At 38.9% G+C, this 26,685-nt stretch overlaps 1 protein-coding gene across 16 annotated transcripts in view; it reads left to right on the top strand.

Moving 5' to 3' along the window:
• cfap20dc (CFAP20 domain containing) overlaps positions 1-26,685 on the top strand; it is a 294,908-nt gene that overhangs the window by 159,178 nt on the left and 109,045 nt on the right. For 13 of the 16 annotated variants that reach the window (XM_062969646.1, XM_008105414.3, XM_008105417.3 and 10 more), the window contains 4 exons: positions 2,477-2,616; positions 3,280-3,460; positions 15,742-16,061; positions 26,294-26,683. In XM_062969646.1, the coding sequence (XP_062825716.1) occupies positions 2,477-2,616; positions 3,280-3,460; positions 15,742-16,061; positions 26,294-26,683 (1,031 nt within the window). The remainder of the gene's footprint in view (positions 1-2,476; positions 2,617-3,279; positions 3,461-15,741; positions 16,062-26,293; positions 26,684-26,685) is intronic. The other 3 variants (XM_008105415.3, XM_062969648.1, XM_062969645.1) reach the window with 1 other exon arrangement.

Raw genomic sequence — 26,685 nt, 5'->3', positions numbered from 1 at the left:
GTTATTTATTTTGTTGGAATTTGTTAAACATCTTTTTTGAATGTTGAATAGTGGAAATTAGATTACATTTCAAATACAATAACAATACATATACAGTCTCAGTTAACCGGAACTCAAGCAACTGGAACTCCCAAGCAACTATCAAAAGCTTATTGACTGCCATTTAACTAAAATTGCATATTGCATTCACAGTGCTGTTTTTGTAATGTAGTAATACTGTGTTACATTAGGTTGAGTTTATCATTATTTGTCATAATTTGCTTTTAATTGCTGTATTTCAATATTAATATCAAGTCAATACTGAGCTTATGGTAAGAACCTAACATTAACACAAACATGACCTTGCTTTGATCCTGAACTGTCAGATTTCAGAGAATATTTGGTGTGTGCACAAGTGTGTTATATTATGTGGAATAAAATAATAATAATAATAATAATAATAATAATAATAATAATAATAATAATAACTTTATTCTTATATCCCGCCACCATCTTCCCAAAGGGACTCGGGGCGGCTTACACAGGGACGAGGCCGAACAACAACACAGCATGACATTACATACCCAAAATTTGACAGTAAATTAAAACATATCAACACTAAACAAAATGACATAACATGACAATTACTTTAAAAGCCCGAGCATCAATTTTTACGCAATGACAAAAGGTGAGTGGTGCAGAGCTCAAGGGTCCATAGGTAAAACAGAATGAATAAAGGAGGAACATGGGGCAGGATTCCATTAAAGTGCTATGTCATAAGGAATGAGGGACAGTGATAAAGCGCCATACAGTTTTGTAAACATAGACAGATAACAATCTGATGACAAGTCTGATGGGCTTATTCATAATAATAAACTATTTATACCCCGCTCCATCTCCCGAAGGACCCGGGGCGGCTTACACTGGGACAAGCCCAAAACAGTACTACATCAATTAAAATCAGTAACACAATAAAATCACAATATAATAACACATCTTACAAAAGTTAAAATAACAAAACATAGACAGTAATCCCAATCCGTAGTCAAGCACCATAGGCCATGGGCCATTTTAAGGGGAATGGAAATCTGAAAATGCATATTTTTTGGTGACTAGGGATGGGAACGACTAAAGGTAATAAAGTGCATGGAATGGCCAAGGCCTAGGTAAAGCACATGGACAATTATCGGTTATGAGAAGGCACCTGTGAACATCCAAGTTTTCAGATTCTTCCGGAAGGAATCCAGGGTGGGAGCTAATCTAATCTCCTTTGGGAGGGAATTCCAGAGCCTGGGGGCCACCATCGAGAAGGCCCTCTCTCTCATCCCCACCAACCGCTCTTGAGATGGAGGTGGGATCGAGAGGAGGGCCTCCCCAGCAGATCTTAGAGCCCGTGTGGGTTCATAGGGGAAGATGTATTCACAAATATAGGCAGGTCCTGAGCCATTTAGGACTTTATAGGTAATCACCTGCACCTTGAATTGGGACTGAAAACTGATCGGCAGCCAGTGGAGCTCTTTTAATAGGGGGGAACAGAATGCTCAACCACTCAGTTTATTTTATGAGAATAGCTGATAATAGCTTAGAATAGTAAATGACTCCACATTCCCAGTCTAACAGGAAAAAAAAAATTTAATTCCTGGCAGCTAATCTCTTCAAAGATATTGTGATGAATTCAGTCTTAGTCATATCACTTAAATCAGTGGAACACCAAACAGTCCTTACTAATTTCATTCCCCTTGATTTCAATAGGTGTAGTTTTTAACTATGAGCTTTTACAAAATCTTGATTTAATCCAATGTACGTGACTCAGGATTTAGAGGGTTTAATAGTAGCTGAAATCTTTCTGTTATTTGGCCAAAGGGAATTGAGCAAAGTTCAGCAATTAAAGTTGTTGTTGCACAGTATTTGTTAGTGTTACTAAGCTAATAAAATAATACCAGTTTGTATCACTACATTGTGTGCATTAAAGATAATGCTGCCTGAACCCCTTCTTTTAATATGCAATATTTTACAAGATAAACTGTACAGAGATGGGATTAGAAACCAGCATGATAAATAAAATTTGGTAACATGACCTAGGCTGCTGATATTCACAATAGTTCAATTCATTAGAAGTGATGCAGGCAACTTTCTCCAATGGCCGGGATTATTGCTCTCTTCACCCTGCAGATTATTAGTTGCTTGACTTACTGCCAAGTTTTTGCTCAACCTTTGTTCACAGCAATTTCAGATCACATTATTTGAGTTGTTGGGTTCATTGCCCAAAGCTTGTGCAACTGAGAGAAAGCTCTCACAATAATTTAATTTAATTAGTACTCCCCAAAATGCCCCAGAAGGATTTTGTTAAAACTTTAAGGTACTTTTTTGATCTGAATTTTTGTTTTTGCATCAGAAAAGTTTCTTACAACAATTATATTGAGTTTTCCTGTTAAATTCTATCACATGTCATCTTGTTCACAACACCAGGTTTCTGATCATTGCTTTTACTGTTTAGTAGACCATCTAATGAACAGAGGATCAGCCACTGCAAGGAATAGTAGGAATCAAGATAAATCCCACATTGCATTTGGATCAAAAGTCTTTGGTCCACCTCCACCTTCTGGTCGAAGATTCAGCACAAGGGCATCTGGGGAGGTAGGAAAGCATTCTCAATTACCTAAAAATAATTCTGGAGCCATTAAAATGTGTGACATATTGGGGGTTTTAATGTGTACAGTAGATGTACATTGGGCAAATGACCTTATGCATATTGTTATAATAAGAAGCTGGGTTACAATTGGTGCTCTAATGATGTGGGAATTCCCCAGAGATAGGCAACCCATGGGCCTGAGTTCTGTGGGATGGACAGTTCTCTGCCCCTTAGTCTAATTTCAGAAGTTACTTACCATTTCCCTTCTCTCTTAAGCTCGATCACTGGAAAGGAAAAGAATGATATATAAGAGGGGGAAAGGTGAGCCAAGAACAAGGAAAAGGGAGGAGACGAAAAAGTTAGGCCATCCCCATCAATGGTATCTGCTTTTCCCATCACCAAACACTACAATCATGATATGTTAACCTCCAAGAAATATTATCTCCCAGGTACTACCCTTTCACTCAGGAATTGGGCATCAAAGGAGAGAATCTATTTTGGTTAAGAAATACCTTGGAAACTTCAAAACAAGTACAGGTTGAACATCTCTTATCTAGAATTCTAAAATCCAAAATCACATGCTGATCATCATCATCCAACATCATCATCTCTTTCTAGTGGGTTGAATTGGAAGGTTATTTTAGCTTTACTTTTCTACATTTTTACAGGTGACCAAATCTGCAAGCATTAAAGCGAACAGATCATGCCAAGTGCCCGCTTTGGAAAAGGAAAAAGAACCAACACAAGTTAGTGGCAAGTCCAAACAGTCTCCCTGTCCACTTGATGTAGCTGTAGAGCAAGGAAACAAAGAAAATATCCAGTACACAGATCAAATGTTGCTGGATCATGGTAAGATAATCATGCTGTTGCTATAAAGGTTGGCGCTGAGACATTTACCAAACTGTTCGTGCATAACAGCACCAAGATGGTTTTCTGTGTACTTAATGTTTAACAAGTTTCCTGCTTCATTCTGATTGTCCTGTAATAGCTAATTATTCCACATAGCAGTTGGGTGATCATTCCCACTTCGTTGTGCAGTATGTCTCCATATACTATATATCATCTTGTGTAATCCTCTTTTTTTTTTTTTGGTCAAAAGATTGCCCCAAAAACCTGGGACAACTTATGTACGGGTCATTGTGATACCATTTGAATGCCTGTTTGAAAAATTGTAGTGGCGGCTTCCCCACAGAAGAGGAGGTGGGTGTTTCTCTCAGGCCTTTTCAGCATAGAGGAAGCCTAAAAGAAGTAATGGTTGACTCTGTTCTTTTTTCTGTGGCTCTTGGGGCTTCTCCACCACAATTAAGAGAGTAGAGAAGATGGGTGTTAGGTTGGTATGTACAATAGCAGGACTTTCTGTATAGCAGCATCAACAATCATCATCATCATCGTCATCATCATCATTTAATTACTTATTAATCGCCCTCCATCCAAGATGCTCTAGGCGATTTACAAGATAAAATTGTAAAGGATAAAAATACATACATACAAATATTGATAAAATTAATATAGATTAAAAGCTCTAGTAAAGAGCCAGGTCTTAAGTGCTAGGGTAAAAGGCCCTAACTCACGCATGGCTCTCATATAGGGCGGCAAGGCATTCCATAAGGCAGGGGCAGAAATAGAAAAAGCTCTGCATCTGGTCCTTTCCAAGTGCACTTCTCTAGGATCCAGTATGTAAAGTAAGTCGCGTTGAGATGGTCGTTGCGACCTCCGATGATGGGAGAAGGAGAGACGGTCCCTAAGCTACAATGGGCCCTGGCCGTAAAGAATTTTAAAGGTCAGAACTTATATAGACCACGGTAATCAGTTGGAAGCCAATGCAGGTGCTGCAGCACTGGTGTTATATGGCATTTCATGGGTGATATTGTGAGTAGCCTGGCTGCCGCATTCTGAACAATACGGAACTTTCGGGTCGTGGACATCGGAAGGCCAACATACAGGGCGTTGCAATAATCCAGCCTAGACGTGACCGTGGCATGGATGACTGTTGCCAGAGCCTCATCAGATAGATAGGGTGCCAGTTGCCTCATTTGTTGTAGATGGAAAAAGGCCTGTTTGCTAGCAGCAGCGACCTGAGCTTCCATTGTCAGCTGCGAATCCAAAACGACACCCAGGCTGTTAACGGTAGGCGAAGGAGATAGGGCAGCACCATCGAAGGTGGGTAGCAAATGGGTCAGACCAGTCGAGCGGCCATGCCAAAGAATCTCAGTCTTTGCCGGGTTCACCTTCAGTCTACTAACACGTAGCCAGTTCGACAGAGCCTCCAGACATAAGGTAAAATTGTCTGGTATTGACGTTGCTCCAGGCTCTAAGCGCAGAAGGAGTTGGGTGTTGTCCGCATATTGATAGCAATCTAGGCCGAAACTCCGAGCCAAACTAGCAAGGGGTCTAACGTAGATGCTGAAGAGAAGAGGGGAGAGAATTGCACCTTGGGGTACCCCACATAGGAGGGAAGATCTGTCAGAGACTTGATCCATATACTCCACGCATTGGCTCCGGTTTCAGAGAAATGAGTTGAACGAATTGAGGGCCTGACTACGAACTCCGGACATGGTGAGACGGTGAATCATTAGGTCATAGTCAATGGTGTCAAACGCTGCGGTAAGGTTGAGAAGTACCAGAAGCGCTGATCCGCCGCTATCAGACTGACGACGGAGTTCATCTGTGATGGCAACCAGGAATGTCTCTGTCCCATGGCCAGGGCGGAAGCCTGACTGGAAAGGGTCCAGGCCGACTGTATCATCCAAAAATTGTTGCAGTTGTCCCAGTACAGCCCAGTACAGTATAATATTCTTATGTTATTTCTTACTCTCTTCATGGCTCAAGGTGGATTACAACATAGATAAAACACATAATAATCTTAAACATTCTATAAAATGCATATTAAAATACACAGAACAAAGAACACAAGGCACAAGTTTAAAATTCATGATTAAAACTGACTGGGTAGAAGAGATAGGTCTTCAGATGTGTTTTTGCTAAGGAACCAGTCTCTCTGTTACATTTATGATGGACAGCCAAAATAGTGCTGTTCCACCTGAACTTTTATTGCTCTTAAGTGTTTTAAACTTTTCTTTTAGGATTGTTTTTGAATTGTTTTAATAGTTCTGAAATTGTATTTTAGGATTGTTTTTAGATTGTTTTCATAATCTAAAAGATTGTGTTTTAAAAGAGTATTCTAAGGCGTTTGTTATCTTTGTACTGTTTTGATTCTTTTTTGTTGCTTTGTGATCCATTGTGAGCTGGGAGTGGGTGTAGAAATGCCTTGAATAAATATATCAACTCAGCACGGTATATAGTTTTCATAAAAGCTTGTAGGGAAAGAGAAGTTGTCCATTATGACGCATGTCTACTGTGAAATCACAGTGAGAATGTATAGTGAAATTTTCACACTGGCATGTAGAGATGGGAGTTAGTGTTTGGCTATTCAGTACATTGATACAGGTTTAGGTGTTAACTTACATGTGGCAGAATGATTTATTAGGCAGGTCTTTTTGAAGTGATATAGTATGTATGTGAAGCTAGGGAGGATGTGTATGAATTATAATGTTGGAGTGAGGAGAGAGGATATGTCAGAGTTAAGGAGAATAATGACAGATTAGAAGAGTTAGTAAATTTGGAATGAGTGAGCTGATAAAGAAAGAAGTGGTTTGTGTTGAGTTTAAGAGTAGAAAAAGGATCAGCAGAAATACAGCGGAAAGGTGTTATAATGCCAGAGGAATATCATGAAGTAAGAAGATTGCTGGTAGAAAAAGTGAAACCCAGAACTAAAGAAATCCTTTGATACAAATAGGATCTAGGGGTAACAAGTTCAGTAGGGTAAATTAATCCCCCATTGAAGGGCCTGGGTTGGATGTAAATGGTATATATCCAGGCAGTCCCTGACTTACACACAACTCCTAGTGACAAACATCTGACTTACATCCAGGGGTGAGGTAACAGGAAGTGAGAGGAAATTTACCCGTAGGAAGGGAAATTCACTCCTATAGGGGAGTTATAACGGGGAAATAGTTTCCCCACTGAAGCTGTATCACCAGTCCTTGTTTTCACAACAACCCAACATTTTCAAAATTCAGTTGTCACAGGGACAGAAAGTGAAGTGAAATCTTCTAAACAGGGACACAGACATAAAAACAAACTTTTTTTGTTTTTTGAATTAGTCTCCAGTGTTAATATTGTATGTTTTATGTTGATTTTAACGATTGTTTTTACTGTTTTTATTGGATAACTGTTTTATTGCTGTGTTTTGATATTTGATTGTTTTATCGGGCAAGGCCCCATGTAAGCCGCCCCGAGTCCCTTCGGGGAGATGGGGCAGGGTATAAAAATAAAGTTGTTGTTGTTGTTGTTGTTATTATTATTATTATTATTATTATTATTATTATTATTATTATTATTATTTACAAGATTGGTAACCCTTCCCTATCCTATCAAAGAATTAAAAATTGTCTGGAGTTACACTTAAGAAATATACCTGTTCCAACTTATATACAAATTCAACTTAAGAACAAAGCTAGTAGACTACCTATCTTGATTGTAACCCAGCGAATGCCTGTAGAATAGTGCTTCTCAACTTGTGGGTCTCCAGGTGTTTTGGCCTACAACTCCCAGAAATCCCAGTTAGTTTACCAGCTGGAGACCCACAGGTTGAGAACCACTGCTGTAGAATGAAAACTTGTGATAGCTAAATACAAATTCAAATTGTCATTTTATGAACTTGCATGTATGAATCAATCCTTATAGAATGGTTCTATATGGACATAATATCCCCAGGTCAATTCAGAGTGTCAAATTCCAAATTGGTCCTAGGATGGTTCTTACCACCACTGCCCAGGCAGCTGAAGAGGTGGGAGGAAGTCCTAACTGTTCAGCAATACAAGCCTAGTTGAACAGCTACCCTTACCTTCCCCTGGCCCTCTGCCCGCTCCCACAACTCTTCTCCCCTCTGACTTCACCACCTCATTTGATGTCACACCTCTTACTGAGGGAAGACCACCAGCCTTTTCAAGACTGGGAGTTGCAGCAGCAGGCCAGTGGCCATCCTATGTCTCGGGGCCACCTGAGCCCAGGAACACAAAATTGCATGTAAACAGTTGCGGTCACTTCTGTCTTTAAAGATGTCTAAATGTTTACATGGGTTCAAAATTGTGGTTTTGTCTGTATTCTTAGGGAAAGTGAAACAACCATTAACTTTTGTTAATGCTTTTCAAGCCACATTAACCCAAATCAGCTCCATGCGTCATGCAGCGGCCTCAGGGCAGGTTCCCACTCCCCTCGAGGATAAGTAAGCATGCCCATAGTTTTATATTTATAGGGAATATATTTTATTTCAATTTTGCTTAAAGTTGCAGTCTGAACATTAATTTGTTTTTTTTTAACTCTCTGTGCTGTGCAGCCATTTTCTCCTCCCCAGTATGCAAGACAAGTTGCAGAATAGTATATTCAAAAAGTGATGGCCCGAAAGGCACTAAGATAGTCAGTGGCATGGTACAAGTTTTATGTTTTTTAACATCTCTGCTCTTCTAAAGTAAGAGAATAAATCTCTGTGTTTCAAAGGATTCTAAAGCAATTCACATAAAATATAAATGTATGCACTGCAGGGATTATGGAAATCAAACACCCTGCAACGGAATTTGCTTCAGAGCATTGATAAAGATTTGCAGGATTAAACAAAGACTACCAGAACAGTGCATATAAATAAAGAACTCCCATGCTTTCATGATTAAAGAGAAAGAACTAAAAATAAATTATTCTTGTAAGCTCTTATTAAATTTAAGCACCAAAAGAACCCAATCATCAAGAAGAGTGAAACTTTTTACTTGTCCTAGTTAGTTACTAATGTCTGCTTTTCATTCTATTACATTTGATATCTCTATGGAACAGGTTTCATTTAAAAAATAAAAAAGCCAAAGTGGTTCATTTGCTATGCAGTTTGTTTCCTCTGGCCACTGAGACAGCTGTATAATGAACAATCGGTCTGCTATACTTACCAATCAAACCTATACTACCTCATTATTACCTCCTAGGCAATGTGGGCAATCTTAGAATGACCTTATTCCACTAAGGTGATCAAAGCTTTGCAAACTCATAACTTCCTAATAGGAATGACAGAGCATTCTGTAGCCATGAATTTTTCCTTCCCATGACAAAATAAGCTCAGCATTCCCCAGTACTGCCATGAAGATGGTGATCAGGAAAGGTTTTTATATGTGTATTCTACTGAGTTTTTTTAAATGATTATGTGTTTTAGCAATATTGTAACCCGCCTCAAGCCATAAGGAAAGGTGGGTAAGATATAATAATAATAATTATTATTATTATTATTTTATTATGACACAGCAAACAAGATAGATATGCTGGATTTCATATCACAAAATCACAAGTCGAACACTTCCCAAGTGTCTAGGACTGTGTGATGTATTTTCGGATGATGCGCGCAGATCCCAGCAGGGTGGCCTTTTGCAGCTGGCAGATCGTAATTTTGTCAATGTCTATTGTTTCCAAATGCCGGCTGAGATCTTTTGGCACGGCACCCAATGTGCCCATCACCACTGGGACCACCTGCACTGGTTTCTGCCAGAGTCTTTGAAGTTCAATTTTGAGGTCCTGATAGCGGCTGAGTTTTTCCTGTTGTTTTTCATCAATGCGACTGTCACCTGGGATGGCGACATCAATGATCCAAACCTTGTTCTTTTTCACAACTGTGATGTCTGGTGTGTTGTGTTCCAGAACTTTGTCAGTCTGGATTCGGAAGTTCCACAGTATTTTTGCGTGCTCATTTTCCAATACTTTTGCAGGTTTGTGATCCCACCAGTTCTTTGCTGCTGGGAGGTGGTACTTGAGGCATAAGTTCCAATGAATCATTTGGGCCACATAGTTGTGCCTCTGTTTGTAGTCTGTCTGTGCAATTTTATTATTATTATTATTATTATTATTATTATTATTATTATTATTATTATTATTATATGCTATCAGTGATCCGTATGACAATTCTCAAATTTATCGCCAATGATACCTGTTAAGAACTTTAACCAAAAATCATAACGCTGAAATTAAGCAACCTGAATGGATAAAGGAGTAACAACCTGCCAAAACTTGAGATACTTGACTGTGTAGTTTATTACATAGGCAGGGTGAGAACAATCCAGGTTGGAAATAACACATAAAACAACATGTCTTGATACAGTGGACGCAGTCCCCAAGTTACAAGCAAGATAGGTTCTGTAGGTTTGTTCTTAAGTTGAGTTGTATGTATGTCAGACCAGGTACATTTTTAAAGTTATAGATAGATAGATAGATAGATAGATAGATAGATAGATAGATAGATAGATAGATAGATAAGCGCTTTGGATAACATAGGGAAGGCATAATAGTTACGCCTCTCTTTTGGGATCCCAAAATTTGTTTCTCACCTTTCCTCATATAATCGTCACATTAATTATAAACCTTCCCTCCTCGTTTCTTAGAAGTAAGAGAGATTTAAAAAAAAATTTTTTTAAAAAAAAAAACAGAAACCAGATCTAGAAAGGGTTCTCCCTCCTCCCTTCTCATCTCTCAGAGGTAAGAGAGGGGTTTTTTTAATATATATATATAATAAGTATATATATATATATATATATACTAGCTGTGCCCGGCCACGCGTTGCTGTGGCAAAGTGGTGGTAGTATTGGTTAAAAATTGTTGTGTAATTTTTATTTGACGTTATTTGTATTTTTTAATTAATTTTATTGTAAGTTATCTTTTTATTTATTATATTTTATTATTTTCTTGTATTATTTTTAGTTACTTTCTGTTATTATAGTATTTTATTGTATTAATCTTTTATTGTAAGTTATCTTTTTATTTATTATATTTTATTATTTTCTTGTATTATTTTTAGTTATTTTCTGTTATTATAGTATTTTATTGTATTAAGTGTTTTTAATTATTTTTTAGTGTTTTTTATTATTTTTTATTGGGTTGCTAGGAGACCAAGTTGGAGGAGCTTAGCCTTCTAACTGGCAGCAATTGGATAAAAGCAATTATTCCTCTTCCTCTAATTAGGACTTTATTTTTCTTTTCTTTTTGTTGTATCAACCTAGAGGCGTGGATGATGGGTTGTGTTGTCAAATTTCGAGGTTGGGGGGCCTATAGTTTTGTTGTTTTGTGGGTCGCCGTGATACCATCACTCTTTTATATACAGTAGAGTCTCACTTATCCAACACTCGCTTATCCAACGTTCTGGATTAGCCAACGCATTTTTGTAGTCAATGTGTTCAATATATCGTGATATTTTGGTGCTAAATTCGTAAATACACTAATTACTACATAGCATTACTGCGTATTGAACTACTTTTTCTGCCAAATTTGTTGTTAAACATGATGTTTTGGAGCTTCATTTGTAAAATCATAACCTAATTTGATGTTTAATAGGCTTTTCCTTAGTGCCTCCTTATTATCCAACATATTCGCTTATCCAACATTCTGCCGGCCCGTTCATGTTGGATAAGTGAGATAAGGATAAGTGTATATAGATAGATTACAAAATATAGAAAGCATAGCACATTGCCTGTTGTGGGTTTTGGCCTTTTTTTGGTGTTGTGATTGTGTTTTTTGTGTGATTGTGTTGTATCTTACTGGAGGCAGGGATGATGGATTGTGTTGCCAATTTTAGAGTTTGGGGGGTGTTGGGTTTTGTTGTTTTGTGAGTCGCCGTGATGCCAAAAGCCTTTTATATATCTATATATATAAAAGAGTGATGGCATCAGGGCAGCGGACAAAACAACAAAACTACAGGCCCCCCAACCGTGAAATTTGACAACACAACCCATCATTCATGGCTCTAGGTTGATACAACAAAAAGAAAAGAAAAGTAAAGTCCTAATTACAGGGAGAGGAATAATAGTTTTTATCCAATTGCTGCCAGTTTGAAGGCTAAGCTCTGCCCACTTGGTCTGCTAGCAACCTACTCAGCCCAGGGGACAGGCACAGTTAGGCCTCACTTAGGCTTCTTCCACAGCTTATCAGATTTTAACTGGATTATATGGCAGTGTAGACTCAAGGCCCTTCCACACAGCTATATTACCCATTTAGAATCTTATATTATCTGCTTTGAACTGGATTGTCTTGACTCCACACTGCCATATAATCCACTTCAGTGTGCATACTAAACATAAAGACAACCATACAACAGACATTCAATGCCACCACTACCTCAACAATTTCTCACCAACACCACCAGACAACGCCACAGCAACGCGTGGCCGGGCACAGCTAGTATAGATATATAAGCCTGTTCCATTTCCCAGGAGTTTGACTTGCATTGTCCCATAGTTGTAGGAAATAGCACCCTTTTTGCGTTTATTTCAGGGTTGCTACAGACTCAGCAACACCCTGATAGTTAACCATCAACAGAGGTTTGTAGCCAGCCTGCAAAGCCTTTGCTGTTGTCGGCTTGCAAAAATATCTTTTTGATCTTGAGGGCCACCCCTTTTTCCTGGGGATAAAATCTCCATTTTGAAAAGCCCTTTTTGCCTTCTACAAAATAGAGAAAAGAACTCATATGTGCTTGTGTGGTCAAGCCAGGCCAGCTCAGACAAGCCATCGTAAGTACTAACCTCTTGCCTTTAAAACTAGTTCTGAGTTTAGATAGGGAAAGACCTGCTCTTTCTAAAATAGCAACTCAGCACTAGGGCAGAGAATATCCCAGGATTTCTCTGCCATTGGAAGAAGCTCTAACTACTTCATCTCCAAGCTAGCTTTGAGTTTAGATAGGGAAAGACCTGCTCTTTCTGATATAGCAACTCAGGGTTAGGGTAAAGAGCATCCCAGGATCTCTCCACCTTTGGAAGAAGTTAACCCAGCAGCTAAGGGGAAACATCTGAATGATTCATAAATTGACTGTTTGTATTTGTAACCTCAACAACTTGTGCCAAGCCTGTCAAGAACTTTGAGAAAATAAAAATCTTGTTTGATGTTCAATTTGGAGTGGCCTTAGTTGCTGGGACTCCTGAACTTCAAAGTAAGGCCCCCGCGGTCCACCTGGCAAAGAAAGGAGCACATCTTAATTTTAACCAAAGGTGCCTGGGTGTGACGGCACAAAGCCCCAAAACCGATTTTAAGCATGAATTTTAAACTTGTACCCTATGTTTTAATCTCTGTACTGTGTATTTAATATATATATTATAGAAATATGTTTTAATATGTATATATTATAGGACTACATTTTAATATGTGTGTTTATATAACTTTTGCAATGTTTGTGTGCTTTGACTGTGCTGTGACTCACCTCCAACCACAAGGAGAGGCGGGTAAGAAATAAAATTATCATTATTATTAGGCACAGCATTTTTTCTTTCATATTCATTGCATTCCCATCCATTTTTACCCAAAAATGGCATAAAATGTGTCCATTATACAATTGAATATGGTATAGAGCACTGATCAGTTTGCCCTCTATATGTGTATGTGTATTACAAAAGATTAAAGTCACATGGTCATGCCTGTTTCAGCAGTTGCCCATCCCATTTCTAAAAGATTACACATAGAGAGTATTGTGTTGTAAAATGCCTCAGGCCTGAAGGAAAATGCTATGATCAACTGGGCTTTGATCCTCAAGTCTCTTCCTATAATACTTAAGTTAGGATGTTTCACTTGAGAATATATGGACATTACACAACTTCTGAGTTGTTTGCAGCCTTTAACTAGATAGATAGATAGATAGACAGACAGACAGACAGACAGACAAACTTGCACACCTACACACATCTTATTATTCCCGATATGAATATGAAGGAAAACAGTAGTGATAAGGAAAACAAACAGAAGAACCCTATGTCTTTTAAGATCAGAGAATTGGAAAGAAGAATCAAAGTTTGGTTGCAAAGGGAGTGAAGGATAAATATTTGTCTCAGTTATGATTTTCATCTTGGATTGCTCCATAATGCAGAGATTATCTGTATTGCTTTGTTATAATTCTTTCGGTTTAAAATGGAAATTCTTTGAATTGATGGCAAAGAGAATGCATAAATATATCTCCCTTTGCAGGTGTGCGGTGCTATTACAAAAGGAAAATAGTTTAGGGCAAAGAAATAAATAAAATGAATGAGTATTGTCTCTCGCCTGTCAGCCTTATTTATACCATTTTAAAAATCTTCATTAAAACGTTACTGTGTAATTAGACGATCCAGCATAAATCTGACTCTGCACAGAAACTAATTAGACATTTGGGTTGATCATTCTTGTATTTATCTTGTTTGCTGCAATACTGTGATTATATGATAATTTACTTTTTTTTTCCTCAGTAGACACACAAAATTATTCATTACAGTTGATATGAAAACACTTGTTATGTGTACCTCCCCCATGGAAGAATTCCAGTATAATTTGTGGCTGAGAGGAAAAAAGATTCAGTCTAGAGCACAGTCATCTTGTTTATTTTGAAATCACTATCAATGCCTCACTGAATGAAAACACATGACTTGCACTATCTACATTTTCGGTATCAAATAGCATTTGTGTATGCTCACTTTCTCCCTCTTCTGTAGTACAACTGAGTTGAAAAGTATAGTGGATCTTTGTAGGAGTTGATGCCAGGACCTCCTGTGGATACCGAAATCCATGGATGCTCAAGTCATATTATATACAATGGCACAATACAATGTGATCTACATAACATGGCAAAATCAAGGTTTTCTTTTGGAATTTTTTTTTAAAAATCAACTTATGGGTGGTTCGATCCATGCATAGGGCCAACTGTATGTTTGCTTTGCTCAAACTATCTGCCTAAAAGAGAGATAATCATTTGCTTCTCATCCTATTATGAATGGAAGATCATCCATGGCTAACAAATATACCCAGGGAAAAAGCAAAACTTTTGCTTTATTTTCATTCTTCAGAGTGCAAGCAGGGATAAAAGTGTATTGTCAATAGAAATCCAATGTATTTCATAGCATTGCTTCTCTACAAGCATGATTCCTATCATGCTTTGACCCTCTCGCTACATTTATGCTTCCACGAAGACATAGTGGGCCCTAGACCAGACTTTTGCATTCAATTAGAGATAGTTTCTGTATTTCACCTGAACACTGTGCTCCCTGCATTTATGCAGAACTCTGCATCTGATTTAGAGGGCTGTCTTCACTGATACACATGGTGTTCAAGCCTTTTACTTTGACCACACAGCTTCCTTTTGAAAGTTGCAAAAGCTTTCCCTTTACTACTCATCCAACAAAAACGACTCCATATTTCGACTCTCCATGTTGCTTTAAAATGAAAGATGAGCACTGCCTGCTTGAAGGGGAAGTTGGCAAAATGGATATAGTCATGCCTTTTTTATGCCACCCATGTTGCAGCACAGAACTATGTATTTGAGATTCAAATATAAATAAAACATGAGGGCATGAAAATAGATGCTGGGATATTGGAGGTTTTCTTTGAAGCAAATGAGTGTCTTGTTTTGTTATGTTTTGTTTTTTATGAAAAGGAAACCAGAAAATGTTTCAATAAGCTGGTGTTCAAGTGTTCTTCAAATTCCAGCATGATGAAGAATACACAGGTTTGCTGTTGGTCTGACTAATAGACAGGTTTGCTGTTGGTCTGACTAGAAAGATTCAGGTCTCTTTGATTAAAGAGAGCCATTAGTTATCAGAATACTCAATGCTGAACATGATAGGTTTGTGATCTTGTTCTGTGGGAGGCCCCTAGTTTGTTATATACAATGAATGGGAAGAGTTGGATTTCTGTTAACTCAGCCAACATGGCCAGTGGTGCAAGAAGATAAGGGTTGCAATACAAAAAATCTGGAGAGCCATGCATTCCCCATCCTTAAGATATTATGTTTTCTACTTCTAATATCGAGAATTCCCAATTACTGTACTTCTAAGATGCACTTTTCTCCCCACATAAACATTTCTAAAAACAGGAGTACATCTTAGAATTGCGGGTGCTTTTTATATACATAAATAATAAAGGTTTTTTCTGTTGGTGGTACTGTAATTAGTGTGTGTCTTACAATAAATTGTGTCTTAGAATCAAACAAATACAGCACATTCTTTGCAATGCTCATAGTTGCTTGATCCTTTCTACTGAATCTGACATTTTTATATGAAAGCTATTAATATCCTGTATTGAACTTTTCTTCTTTGCAGATGAATGGATCTTCCCTAACAAGGAAAGTTCTCATCTGGATTCCAGCAGTCCACCACAAATTGCTTGTGAAACATCCTATGGCTTCTTAACATCACCACTGGATGACAACCAAACTTGTGAAAACAAACAAGCGCCTCAAGTTGACCAGGAGGACATTTTCACTTATTCCTCAAAACCTAGATCAGCACCTCATGGGAAACCCCTAAATCTTTCATCAGACGATTGCAGCTTTTCTGTTGATTTAAAAGAAGAGATCAATGGGGTCTGGCGAGGTGCTCAAATGGAGGATGACTTCTTTGGAAATGAGAGCAATGAAGAGGTGAATTATTTTTGGTTGTAGCTGTGGCTTGTCTTTTTTCTGCTCTAATATATTGGACACTACCTCCTATCATTATGAGACAGAAGTTCCTTCTAGCTTAATATGTGAGGGGATTGGAGAGAGAGAGAGAGAAAGGGAGAACAGCTGTTCATCAACATATCTGGACTGGCATTAAAGGTTACATTAGCAAAAATAGATTTCTGCCTGGAGAACAAAATCAAAATGTCAATAGTAGGAAAGCTAAAAAGGTGGGGCAGGGATGAAAGAGAAATGTGAGCAAAGTTCAGTTAAATGTAGGAATGCTTATGGCATTCATTTGATTCACATTTTTAAGGTAACCATTCTGATTCCAGCTTTAAACTAATATGCACATCAGAACATAATTACCAGTTAAGTTTTTTTGTCCATTTTCTAGGATAAAATGCAATCAAAACTCATATAATGTTGATAATTGTCCAAAATAATTCAGATTTCCATACATACTTGAAAACATTGTAGACTATTGTGTATACCTGGCATTGCCCAGGTGTCATTGGGACAGTTGTCATTGAAATAAATGGAGAGTATGGAATACACATTGCATAATTTTCATATTTTTCCTTGTCAGTTATTACAGCCCCATTTTCATCATTGAAAAAAAAGTTTAATTTCATATAATTGAAACCCAATATTTTGTGGTTTCATTATATGTCACAAATAAATCTGCAGTAACATCTGGAGAGGAAGGTGCCTTTTTTCATAGTGAATGTGGGCCAAGAGAATAACTAAATATATTTCTTCTAAGATGGATGGCAGTTGCAGGAGCATGATTAAATATAATGCCAAGGCAGGCAATTTTGTGCTCTAATGACTGAAGAATATTTTAGTACAGTGGTTCTCAACCTGTGGGTCCCCAGATGTTTTGGCCTTCCAGAAATCCTAACAGCTGGTAAACTGGCTGGGATTTCTGGGAGTTGTAGGCGAAAACACCACAGGTTGAGAACCACTATCTTAGTAGAAAGCAACAGCTACCTTTCTGATTATTGCGTCAGGTGGCTATGGTAACTATTAAACATCTCTGCCTTTATTAACATTTCAGACCCCTTCCTTTTTAATTATAATAACCATGTTTTATCACTTAAATCTCTTTCAGCTGATTAATAGAGTCCAACATTGTTCATATTGCATGCAAAAGGATTAAAGGTTTTACATAAAATCTCATTCAACTTCTCTCGGAAAGCTGTAGTTATATTAAACTATAACCAAGAGCTGATTTCTGACATTTCTGCATCTCCCCATTGACCTGTTGTTGTTGTTGTTAGATTCAATGATTTCAATGTTAAATCAATGAAAATCTTACTTCATAAATCCTGAACAACTGTGGTCATCATCACCATATAGTATCTGTTTTTCAAACTCTTTGTTGATATTAAGAACTGTATAAAGGTTTTTCTGCAAAAATTATTCCCCAGAAAGACAAACCATTAGAAGAATGGCATGAAGAACTGTGCAGTAGTGAAGATTTTTCTTCTTACTCATGTGTTCTTTGTTTGTTTGTTATTTTCTCCACAAAAGTAAACATCAATGGATATGTGCCTGTTAATGGATGTCCTTTTTGGATTGCTCACTCAGACATCAAGCTTTGTGTTTGTTATACTAATTTTGCCTACAACTTTAAAACTCCGCTCTGGATTTGATAACTTGAACCCTAAGGTTCACATCCTGAACAAATTGGATGTGGTTTATGTTGCATTTGATCTGGTAAAATATGACAGGTTTATACTTTGACCATTTAAACAAAAGGCATCTAGGAAAAAGAGTAGAATAACAAAACATCAGATATTTATTCATTAATAGATTAAACATCTATCACAGGCATGGGCAAACGTCGGCCGTCCAAGTGTTTTGGACTTCAACTCCCACAATTCCTAACATCTATTAAGCTGGCTGGGATTTCTGGAAGTTGAAGTCCAAAACACCTGAAGGGCTGAAGTTTGCCCATGCCTGATCTATCATATAGCTGGCTTCATAAGTACCATGTAACATATTTCCATGTAACAACTTGTTAAAAAGTAATAACTTTTCCCCACGGTTGTTGAAAATGCTGTTTTCAAATCACCCATATGTAATTTTTGTACAACTATAGCATTTTCTGTACACAACATCCTGTGCACAAAATGTCATTTATGGCACAAAATAACCATGTGTGAATTTTACTCCGAATAAGCCTTGAAATGCAAAGATTTTAATCAATTATGGATTTTTCTTGTCAGGGTTTCTCAATTCTTAAAAAACATATTTTTCAACTGTTTTTTAAAAAAACATTTTAAAAAACATTCCTAATATGGAGGGGGTGGGAAGAGATTTATTACAACTACCCATCTATGGCCAAAAGAAAAAAAATATATGGGGAACTTGCTAAATGTCTTTATTATTAACAGGTTAGTGTAAAAGTACTACTGAGTACTGACAGTCTTTGCCTTTCTCGCCCACCCTATTTTTGTCTCCCTTTGTTGTTAACTTCATAGGATCCGGATATGATCATTCTGTTGGTAGGGGTCAGTTATGTGTTTTTGGTCTGGATTCTCATTGCACCACTGAGGCTGCAATTGCTAAACAAATGCATTAAATGTATGCCATTTATGCTCTCATGACTCTGTGCAGCATTACATTTGTTATCCCCAAAGCACTTTTCTTCTCATTCATATTTTAATGAATAAAATTCCTCTTCTCTTCACAAAGCATGTTAACTTTGGCTTCTCAACATTAAATATCTGGTTACAAAAGAACTAGGTACCATCTGCTCCAAAGTGGGTAGCTCTCAAGAATGATCTTTTTAAAATTATGCCTCAGGAAGAGCAATCAAGTTTTCTGTATCCAGAAAATTATTGTCCAAATACCCATCTGCATGTTCTTTGAAAGAAGGTGATATGGCAATAGAAGAGCCATTTCCTTGGGGAAATCAGCCTCTTCGCTGTACATATGCCATGCTACAGTTAATCAGACATACTTTATTGAAGTTCTTGGCACTGTCGGATGATTGAATAGTAGATATTTAGATGGGGGGAAATGCAGCATAGAAATGGAAATGTGTATTGATGAGTAGTGTGCAGATCCAAATAAGGAGCATTTAGTTATAATGTGGTTTAGTGATATTTTTTAAAATGTAATTTTCTAAATCAAGTTATCCTATTGTTTAAAGTATTAACTCGGATGGCAAATAAAAGTCTAGGGTGATGTTTGTGTAGGTGTAGAAAATAATGGTGTGTCCCTTAACAAAATCAGTACTGAAGAGGATAAAGAAATATTTGTTGTCTCATGATCAATGTATCTCATGTATAAAAAGATATGAAGTTTATGAGTACAGAGGACACTTACAAAATACAAGTAAAACTTAGAAAACAGCAAGTATGAGGCAAAATCAGGGAATTATGGAAAGAAGTCATATTTATTTACTGCTCTTTTAGAATCTCACTTTTCCTCTAAGGCAAAGGTGTCAGACTTAATTTTCATTGAGGCCACATCAGTCTTATGATTGCCTTCAAATAGCCATTTAATCCATGAATGGAAAAGTTGTGTATGCAGAGAACCAACTATAGTTTGTTTGTTTTTTACATAGTGGTCAGTTCTTTTTAATTTTTATCCAGTTTGGGCCCCCAGACGTTTATGAATGACAACTCCCATCACTTTTGATTATCTGCCATGTGGACTGAGGATAATGGGAATTGCAACCCAATAGCAATTCTGGCTCTGAGGTAAAGGAAAGGTTAAGGGACATTTTGATGTCTGACATCCTATCCACAAGCTTTGTATCTAAATTCAAATCCCATTATCCTGATTAAACCAAACATGATGCAGTTTTCCAGATGTTACTGTATCACAACACCCATCAGCTCTAGTCATGATATCTAATGATGAAAAAACAGGAGTTGTAGTCAAGCATCTGGTCATAAAATATCATGACGGGTGAGATTTGGCCCGTAAGCCTTGAATTTGACGCATGTGCTCTAAGGAACTCAAGGCAGCATACACTGCTCCTGTAATTTGTCCCTTTAGCCCTGTTCAATGCAGCTGGACAAGCTGAGAGTTGAATTCTCATCTCCCTGTTTCTACTCTGGCACAGTAACCATCAATAGCTATTGCTTTTTTCCACCAAGATAATATTTTTAATAAAAAATGAAAGCCAAACTGTCAGGCTCACTTCAAAGGACCAGTCTGAACGCAGATCAAAGATAGCTGCTCTCAAATTCAATCTTTATTGAAGAATACATGACTTTGGAAAAGTCGAGAATGACCTAATGTTTACATACATCTAATTTTATCACTTCTGATGCAACGTAATATCACACGCAAATATCATCATCAAACCCCACCTTCGGGATCACATTTCTACCATGATTTCTATTCCCACACACTACAGCAATTATAATTGTTTATACTTTCAACTCTGAGTTCCCAGGCTCATTTTATCTTCTCCCGCCAGGTGCTTGCAGGGTTGTTTTATGTTATGAAGTCAGATTCAGGGCTTGGAAATTCAGCCCTGGGATCTGGCTCCATGACATGGCGCCCTCGTTTTCTTCGTCCTCCTCTTCGGTTCTTCTTTCATCATAGTTCTGAAACAAATCAAACAATAACTCTATGTGTCCATTTTGTCCAAAGTCCCCATATACTTTTTCAGTAAGCTGCGATGGAATACTGGGTGTATTTTCCCTAAACTTTTTGGCAATGCCAACTGGAAAGTCACTTCATTGATAACACCCTGTATTCTGAATGGTCCAATATATTTGGGGCCCAGTTTTCTTGAAGGTAGCCCCAATTTGATGTTTTGGGTACTTAACCACACTAGATCTCCTTTATTTAATTTATCGCCTTCCACCCTCTTTCTGTCTGCGAACGCTTTATACTTTTTGTGTGCTTCCTTTAAGGATGCAGTCACTTGACTCCAACATTCTAGCATTTGCGTTTTCCACTTCCCTGCCTCTGTTTCCTCATTTTCTGTCCACCTTGGCAACTGGGGTAAAGGCTGTATTTCATACCCGTAAACTACTTCAAAGGGGGTTTTATTTGTTGCTGAATGTATAGTTGAATTAAAGGCTAGTTCCGCAAAAGCCAACCACCTAGACCAGTCATTTTGTCTCATGTTAGAGTACATTCGAAGGAACTGCCCAAGCGTTTGCTGAGTACGTTCTACCGCTCCGTTTGTCATGGGGTGAAAAGCAGAACTTAGACTCCTTTCTGCTCCTAGCATTTCCAAGAATTTTTCCCAAAATTTTGCTGTGAACTGTACTCCTCTGTCACTGACTACTCTACTGGGACATCCATGTAGTTTGTAAATATGATTTATGTACAATTCAGCTAGTTTCTCAGCCGATGGTAGTTTCGTCAGCGCTATAAAGTGGGCCTGTTTAGAAAACAGGTCTAATACTGTCCAAATATAACGATGTCCTTTGCTAACCGGCAGTTCTCCCACAAAGTCCATAGCTACACATTCCCAAGGTCTGGTAGGTTCCGCTACTGTTTGTAACAATCCCATAGGCTTCCCTCCTCCCGATTTATTTCTGGCACAATCATCACATTGAACAACATGATTCTTTATGTCCTTCCTCATTCCTGGCCACCAACAATGTTTTACTATTGCCTTTGTTGTTTTTGTAATTCCTGTATGACCAGCGCTCTGGTTGTTGTGAAAACGATGCAGAATCTTAATCCTTAATATTGCTGGGATATACAGTTTCTTGTTTACAAACCAAAATCCCCCCTTCTGTTCCCCCTTTTCTGCGTTGGACGCGATCCATTGATCTCCTTCATAAGACTGTTTCAGTTCATTTCCCCAGTTTTCTTCCCCGCCGAGTTCAACAAAAGCCGTGTCCTCCTTTTGGGTTTGTGCTCTTGTCCTGACAGCTAAGCCCCATTGTTTGTCAGAGAATATTGTCCCCTCTTTTGCTGTGGTTATGCCTTCGTGTTGAGGCATGCGTGAAAGAGCATCTGCCAAGACGTTCTGCTTCCCTTGAAAAAACTTTAGTTGGAAATCGAATCTGCTGAAGTATTGCGCCCATCTAATTTGTTTGGGGGACAATTTTCTAGGAGACTTTAAATACTGTAGGTTCTTATGGTCAGACCAAATTTCAAATGGGATTCCGCTTCCTTCGAGGAAGTGTCGCCAGCATTCTAAGGCTTTTAATATGGCTAATGCCTCTTTTTCCCATATTGGCCAACTTTTTTCAGTTTCGCTGAACTTCCGTGACAAATATCCACAGGGTTTTAAGTTCCCATTTTGATCTTTTTGCAATAGTACTGCCCCATACGCACAGTCTGAGGCATCGCAATGGATTATGAAAGGGCTCCTGATATCGGGGTGTTTTAGGATGGGTCCTTCAGTGAAGCATTCTTTTAAGGTTTCGAATGCCTTTTGGCATTCTGGCGTCCAACTCAGTTTGGCGCCAGGAGCTTTCACTTTCGCTGTCTCCCCTTTCCCTTTTGTTTTTAAAAGTTCTGTAAGGGGTGCGGTTATTTGCGCGAAACCTTTTATGAAGGGTCTGTAAAAATTTGCAAACCCCAGAAATGATTGTAGTTGCCTCCTTGTTTGAGGCACTCCCCATTCTTTCACATCTGCTACTTTAGCTGGATCCATAGCTAACCCTTCTGGAGATATCCGATACCCCAGAAAGTCAATTTGAGTTTTATTGAATTCACATTTGGACAGTTTTGCGTACAGCTTTGCTTCTCTTAGTCTCTGCAAAACTTCCCGGACCAATTTTACGTGCTTTTCCTTATCTTCAGTTACAATCAAGATATCATCAAGAAATATGAATACCCCTCTGTACAATAACGGGTGTAGTATTTCATTTATAAGCTGCATAAAGCAGCCGCCTCCGTTTTTTAACCCGAAAGGCAAAATTTCGTATTCAAAATGGCCGAATGCGCAGGAAAATGCAGTTTTCCAAGTATCCTCCGGTTTGATCCTTAATTTATGATACGCTTCAATTAAATCCAGTTTAGTAAATATGCTCCCTTTCTTCAATACGGTAATTAAATCCTTGACTAAGGGCATAGGGTATTTATTGTCCTTAGTAATTGCGTTTAAATTTCGATAATCAATGCACAATCTTAGGGAGTTGTCTTTCTTTCTCCTAAATAACACTGGGGCCCCGAGAGGAGAATTGGATGGCTTAATGAAGCCTCGCGCCAGGTTTTTATCAATGTATTTCCTCAATTCCTCCTTCTCCTGCACAGACATGGGATACACTTTTGGTTTGGGTAAGTTTGCTCCTGGGGTTATTTCAATTTCTACTTCTATATTCCTTTTGGGAGGCAATTTACTGGCCTCTTTCTGATTGAAAACATCCACAAAGTCTCTGTATTCAGGTGGCAATAGCTGTGGGTCTATTTCCCCTGCTTCATCTTCCTCGTCCTCCTCTTCTGCAATTTTGCTTATCTCCCATTGCATCTGCTGTTCTTTGAATGCTAGGCTTTTTCCTCTCCAATCTACTTCAGGATTTGCCTGTTCGAGCCATGGTATCCCTAATATTACGTGGTATGTGGCAATAGGGGCTATCACAAAGGATATTCTTCCTTCCCATTTGCCTATTTTACATGGGATTCCCCGTATTTCCTTTGTAGATACTTCCCCAGCAGCGACTGATCCATCTAGCTGCGAAAATGCAATTGGGGAGTCAAGCGCCATCTGCTGGCATTTCAGCGCTCCTGCTAACTCCGGGGTTATAATATTTCTAGAACACCCACAATCCACAAATGCCTTGCAGGTGGCCCGATTTTCTAGCCCTGAGAGGCAGATTGGCACTACTATCATGCGGTTGTCCCGACTCACCAGTTTTTCTGAAGATTCTGGGGCCTGCACCTCCTCTTCCGCGCGCCTCCCGGTTGCTGGCTTGGGCTTTGGGGCTTTTGGCGGCTCCCCCTTCCGGGCCCAGCATTCTGCTGCTCGATGGCCCGTCTTCCCACATACAAAGCATCCCGGTTTAGGTTTGTTTTCGTCTCCTCATCTCGCCTTTCCTCGTCGTACGGCACATCCTCCTCCTCTTCCTGGATCCCCCGCTCCTCTCCGCCTTCGTCTGCCAATCCACTGGACCCGATCCCTGGCCCCAGTGGCCTTTCCACCCCGACGCCCATTCGGGGGGTTGGGAGCTCTGTTGGAGATGGCGGCCTCAGAGTTCCCAGGGCTCGCTGACGCTCCACTTCTCGCGCCATTCTGTCCCGGAACTCCAGCTCCCGCCAGTATTCCTCATCTCCCTCGTCCCTTGCCGCCACGGGACTCTGCGTTGACGCTCGCTGGCCCCTCTGGCTCCAATCTCCTTCTTTACTTGGTTCTCTCTCGGCGCCATATCGGCTGGGCTCCTTTTGGAGATTCTCTTCCAATAATGGCACCAATCTCCCCACGGTTTCCGACAGCCTGGATAAATTAGTTTCCAGGATGGATAACCGCAGGGCCACGGTCTCCGGCATACTTCCTCCAGATCCCCAACTGGTTTCTGCAGCCGCAGAGACTCCTCTTCCTCCCCTGGGAATTCTCTGGGTCACGCCGTTCGGCCTGGGGTACCCCGTAGAGGAAGCTATGGCTTGCAGCGTTTCTTCTCTCTTCGGCCGGGCCCCTTGCAAAGGCCTCTCTGCCCCATTTGGGCTTTGATCTCCTTCTTCACTCATTATCACTTCACTGCGAATTCCGCAGGAGGGTGAGAAATGGATTCTCGACTTTAATGTCAGGCTCACTTCAAAGGACCAGTCTGAACGCAGATCAAAGATAGCTGCTCTCAAATTCAATCTTTATTGAAGAATACATGACTTTGGAAAAGTCGAGAATGACCTAATGTTTACATACATCTAATTTTATCACTTCTGATGCAACGTAATATCACACGCAAATATCATCATCAAACCCCACCTTCGGGATCACATTTCTACCATGATTTCTATTCCCACACACTACAGCAATTATAATTGTTTATACTTTCAACTCTGAGTTCCCAGGCTCATTTTATCTTCTCCCGCCAGGTGCTTGCAGGGTTGTTTTATGTTATGAAGTCAGATTCAGGGCTTGGAAATTCAGCCCTGGGATCTGGCTCCATGACACCAAACTATATGTGTCAAAGCCAGCAGTGACATATCTATACATTTGGCTATAAAGCAATGAATACAAGTTGCTGTAAGCTAAACTTCAGAGGAAGGAACTGATAAAACCACCTCTGAGCTTTCCTTGCCTAAGAAAGCCCTATGAAATTCATGGGGTTGCCATAAGTCAGCATGCAAGTTGTAGGCACATACACACACACACAGATAAAGAGTAAAACGAATGCAAGGGAAAGGCACACTGGATAGTTCTTCCTTCAGACCAATGTGATGTCAGTTGATCCAAATGGTTTCCTTTGTTACATTTTTTTTCTATAAAGAGAAATTGCCATAGTGGCAGCGTGAAAGAAGATAAAGCACAGGAATGAGAAAGACTGAATACCCTCTCTTACTTTTTAAGTGCCTCTCCGATGCATTCTTACTCTTAAAGTATGATAATCCTTTACAGATCATTCTCACACATCCTTTGTGATATAGGCTGGACACTATATTTCATGTATGTTTTCCAAAAGTTATATCCATGAAGTATATATACTGGAAGATCAAAAGAAAGGGTGTGTGCCTGGTGTCTTCATAGAGTGATAAATCAAATGTCTGTGTGATGGACAGTGAGAAAGTGTAGAGTTGCTATGAGGTTTTGGCTGTTTACCTCTGCTAACTTATCAGTAATGAGATAGAGCTAGGGAGAGTCTAGCCAAGAGATAAAACATTCTTCATATAGTCAGTATCCTGGAAAATCTTGATACTGTGTTTCAGTTACTGAAAGCTTTGCTCTATCCTTTTGGTGGCTTCTAATTTATGAGGTAGTCTTTCATGCTCTTAAATAAATATTTTATGTAACCATTCTGAAGCTGAAATAGATTCTTCTGATTCTTTAATCCTTCTGTTGCAGTAACATTTCTTTACATTTATTACTTGATATAAATAAGGTTTCATCTCTATTAATTCTCAATTTCTGTTGGATGAAAGAAAATGTAAATTCTTTTAACAGGCTTTTTTCATTAAGTATCTATTTTTGTTTTCAAATCAATAGACAAATAAACAGTTTCCTACCCTGTGACAGGTATGATTTAAGTTCTAATCCAAGAAGACTGGAGAACTTACAATGACAGTTGGTGAAAGGTGGTCCTTAAGGTAATATTTTATTTTGTCATTTTTTCCTTTACTAGGATGATAGCTATAATGAATTTATGGAAGAGGACCAGACCAGCTCCTTTTTATCAAGATCATCAGAACCGGTGATTTCTGAAGAGATTCCACTCAAAATTGCTCCCCAAAGTCCCAACAACTGGGCAGATGGAGGATATGCAAGACATGCTGATGGAAAAACATTGTCACCAAGCAAAGAAGATTCAATTGCGATGACAGAAAAGGCAGATAACATTCCAAAAAGCTTATTACCAACTTGTTGCTTGTCCCCAAGAAGAAGCATACCTGAGCCCATTAAGGAAACATCTGAAATACCAAAGGATTCATCAGGTCCATTGAGAACTTCCAGAAGTAGAAAATCCTTGAAGGAAATCCCACAGGAGAATTCAAATCCAATAGGCCAAATCCCTGT

Source organism: Anolis carolinensis, chromosome 2, assembly GCF_035594765.1.
Source record: "Anolis carolinensis isolate JA03-04 chromosome 2, rAnoCar3.1.pri, whole genome shotgun sequence".
Lineage (NCBI taxonomy): Eukaryota > Metazoa > Chordata > Lepidosauria > Squamata > Dactyloidae > Anolis > Anolis carolinensis.
Note: the sequence above shows the minus strand (reverse complement) of the source record. Positions and strands in the feature narration are given on the sequence as shown.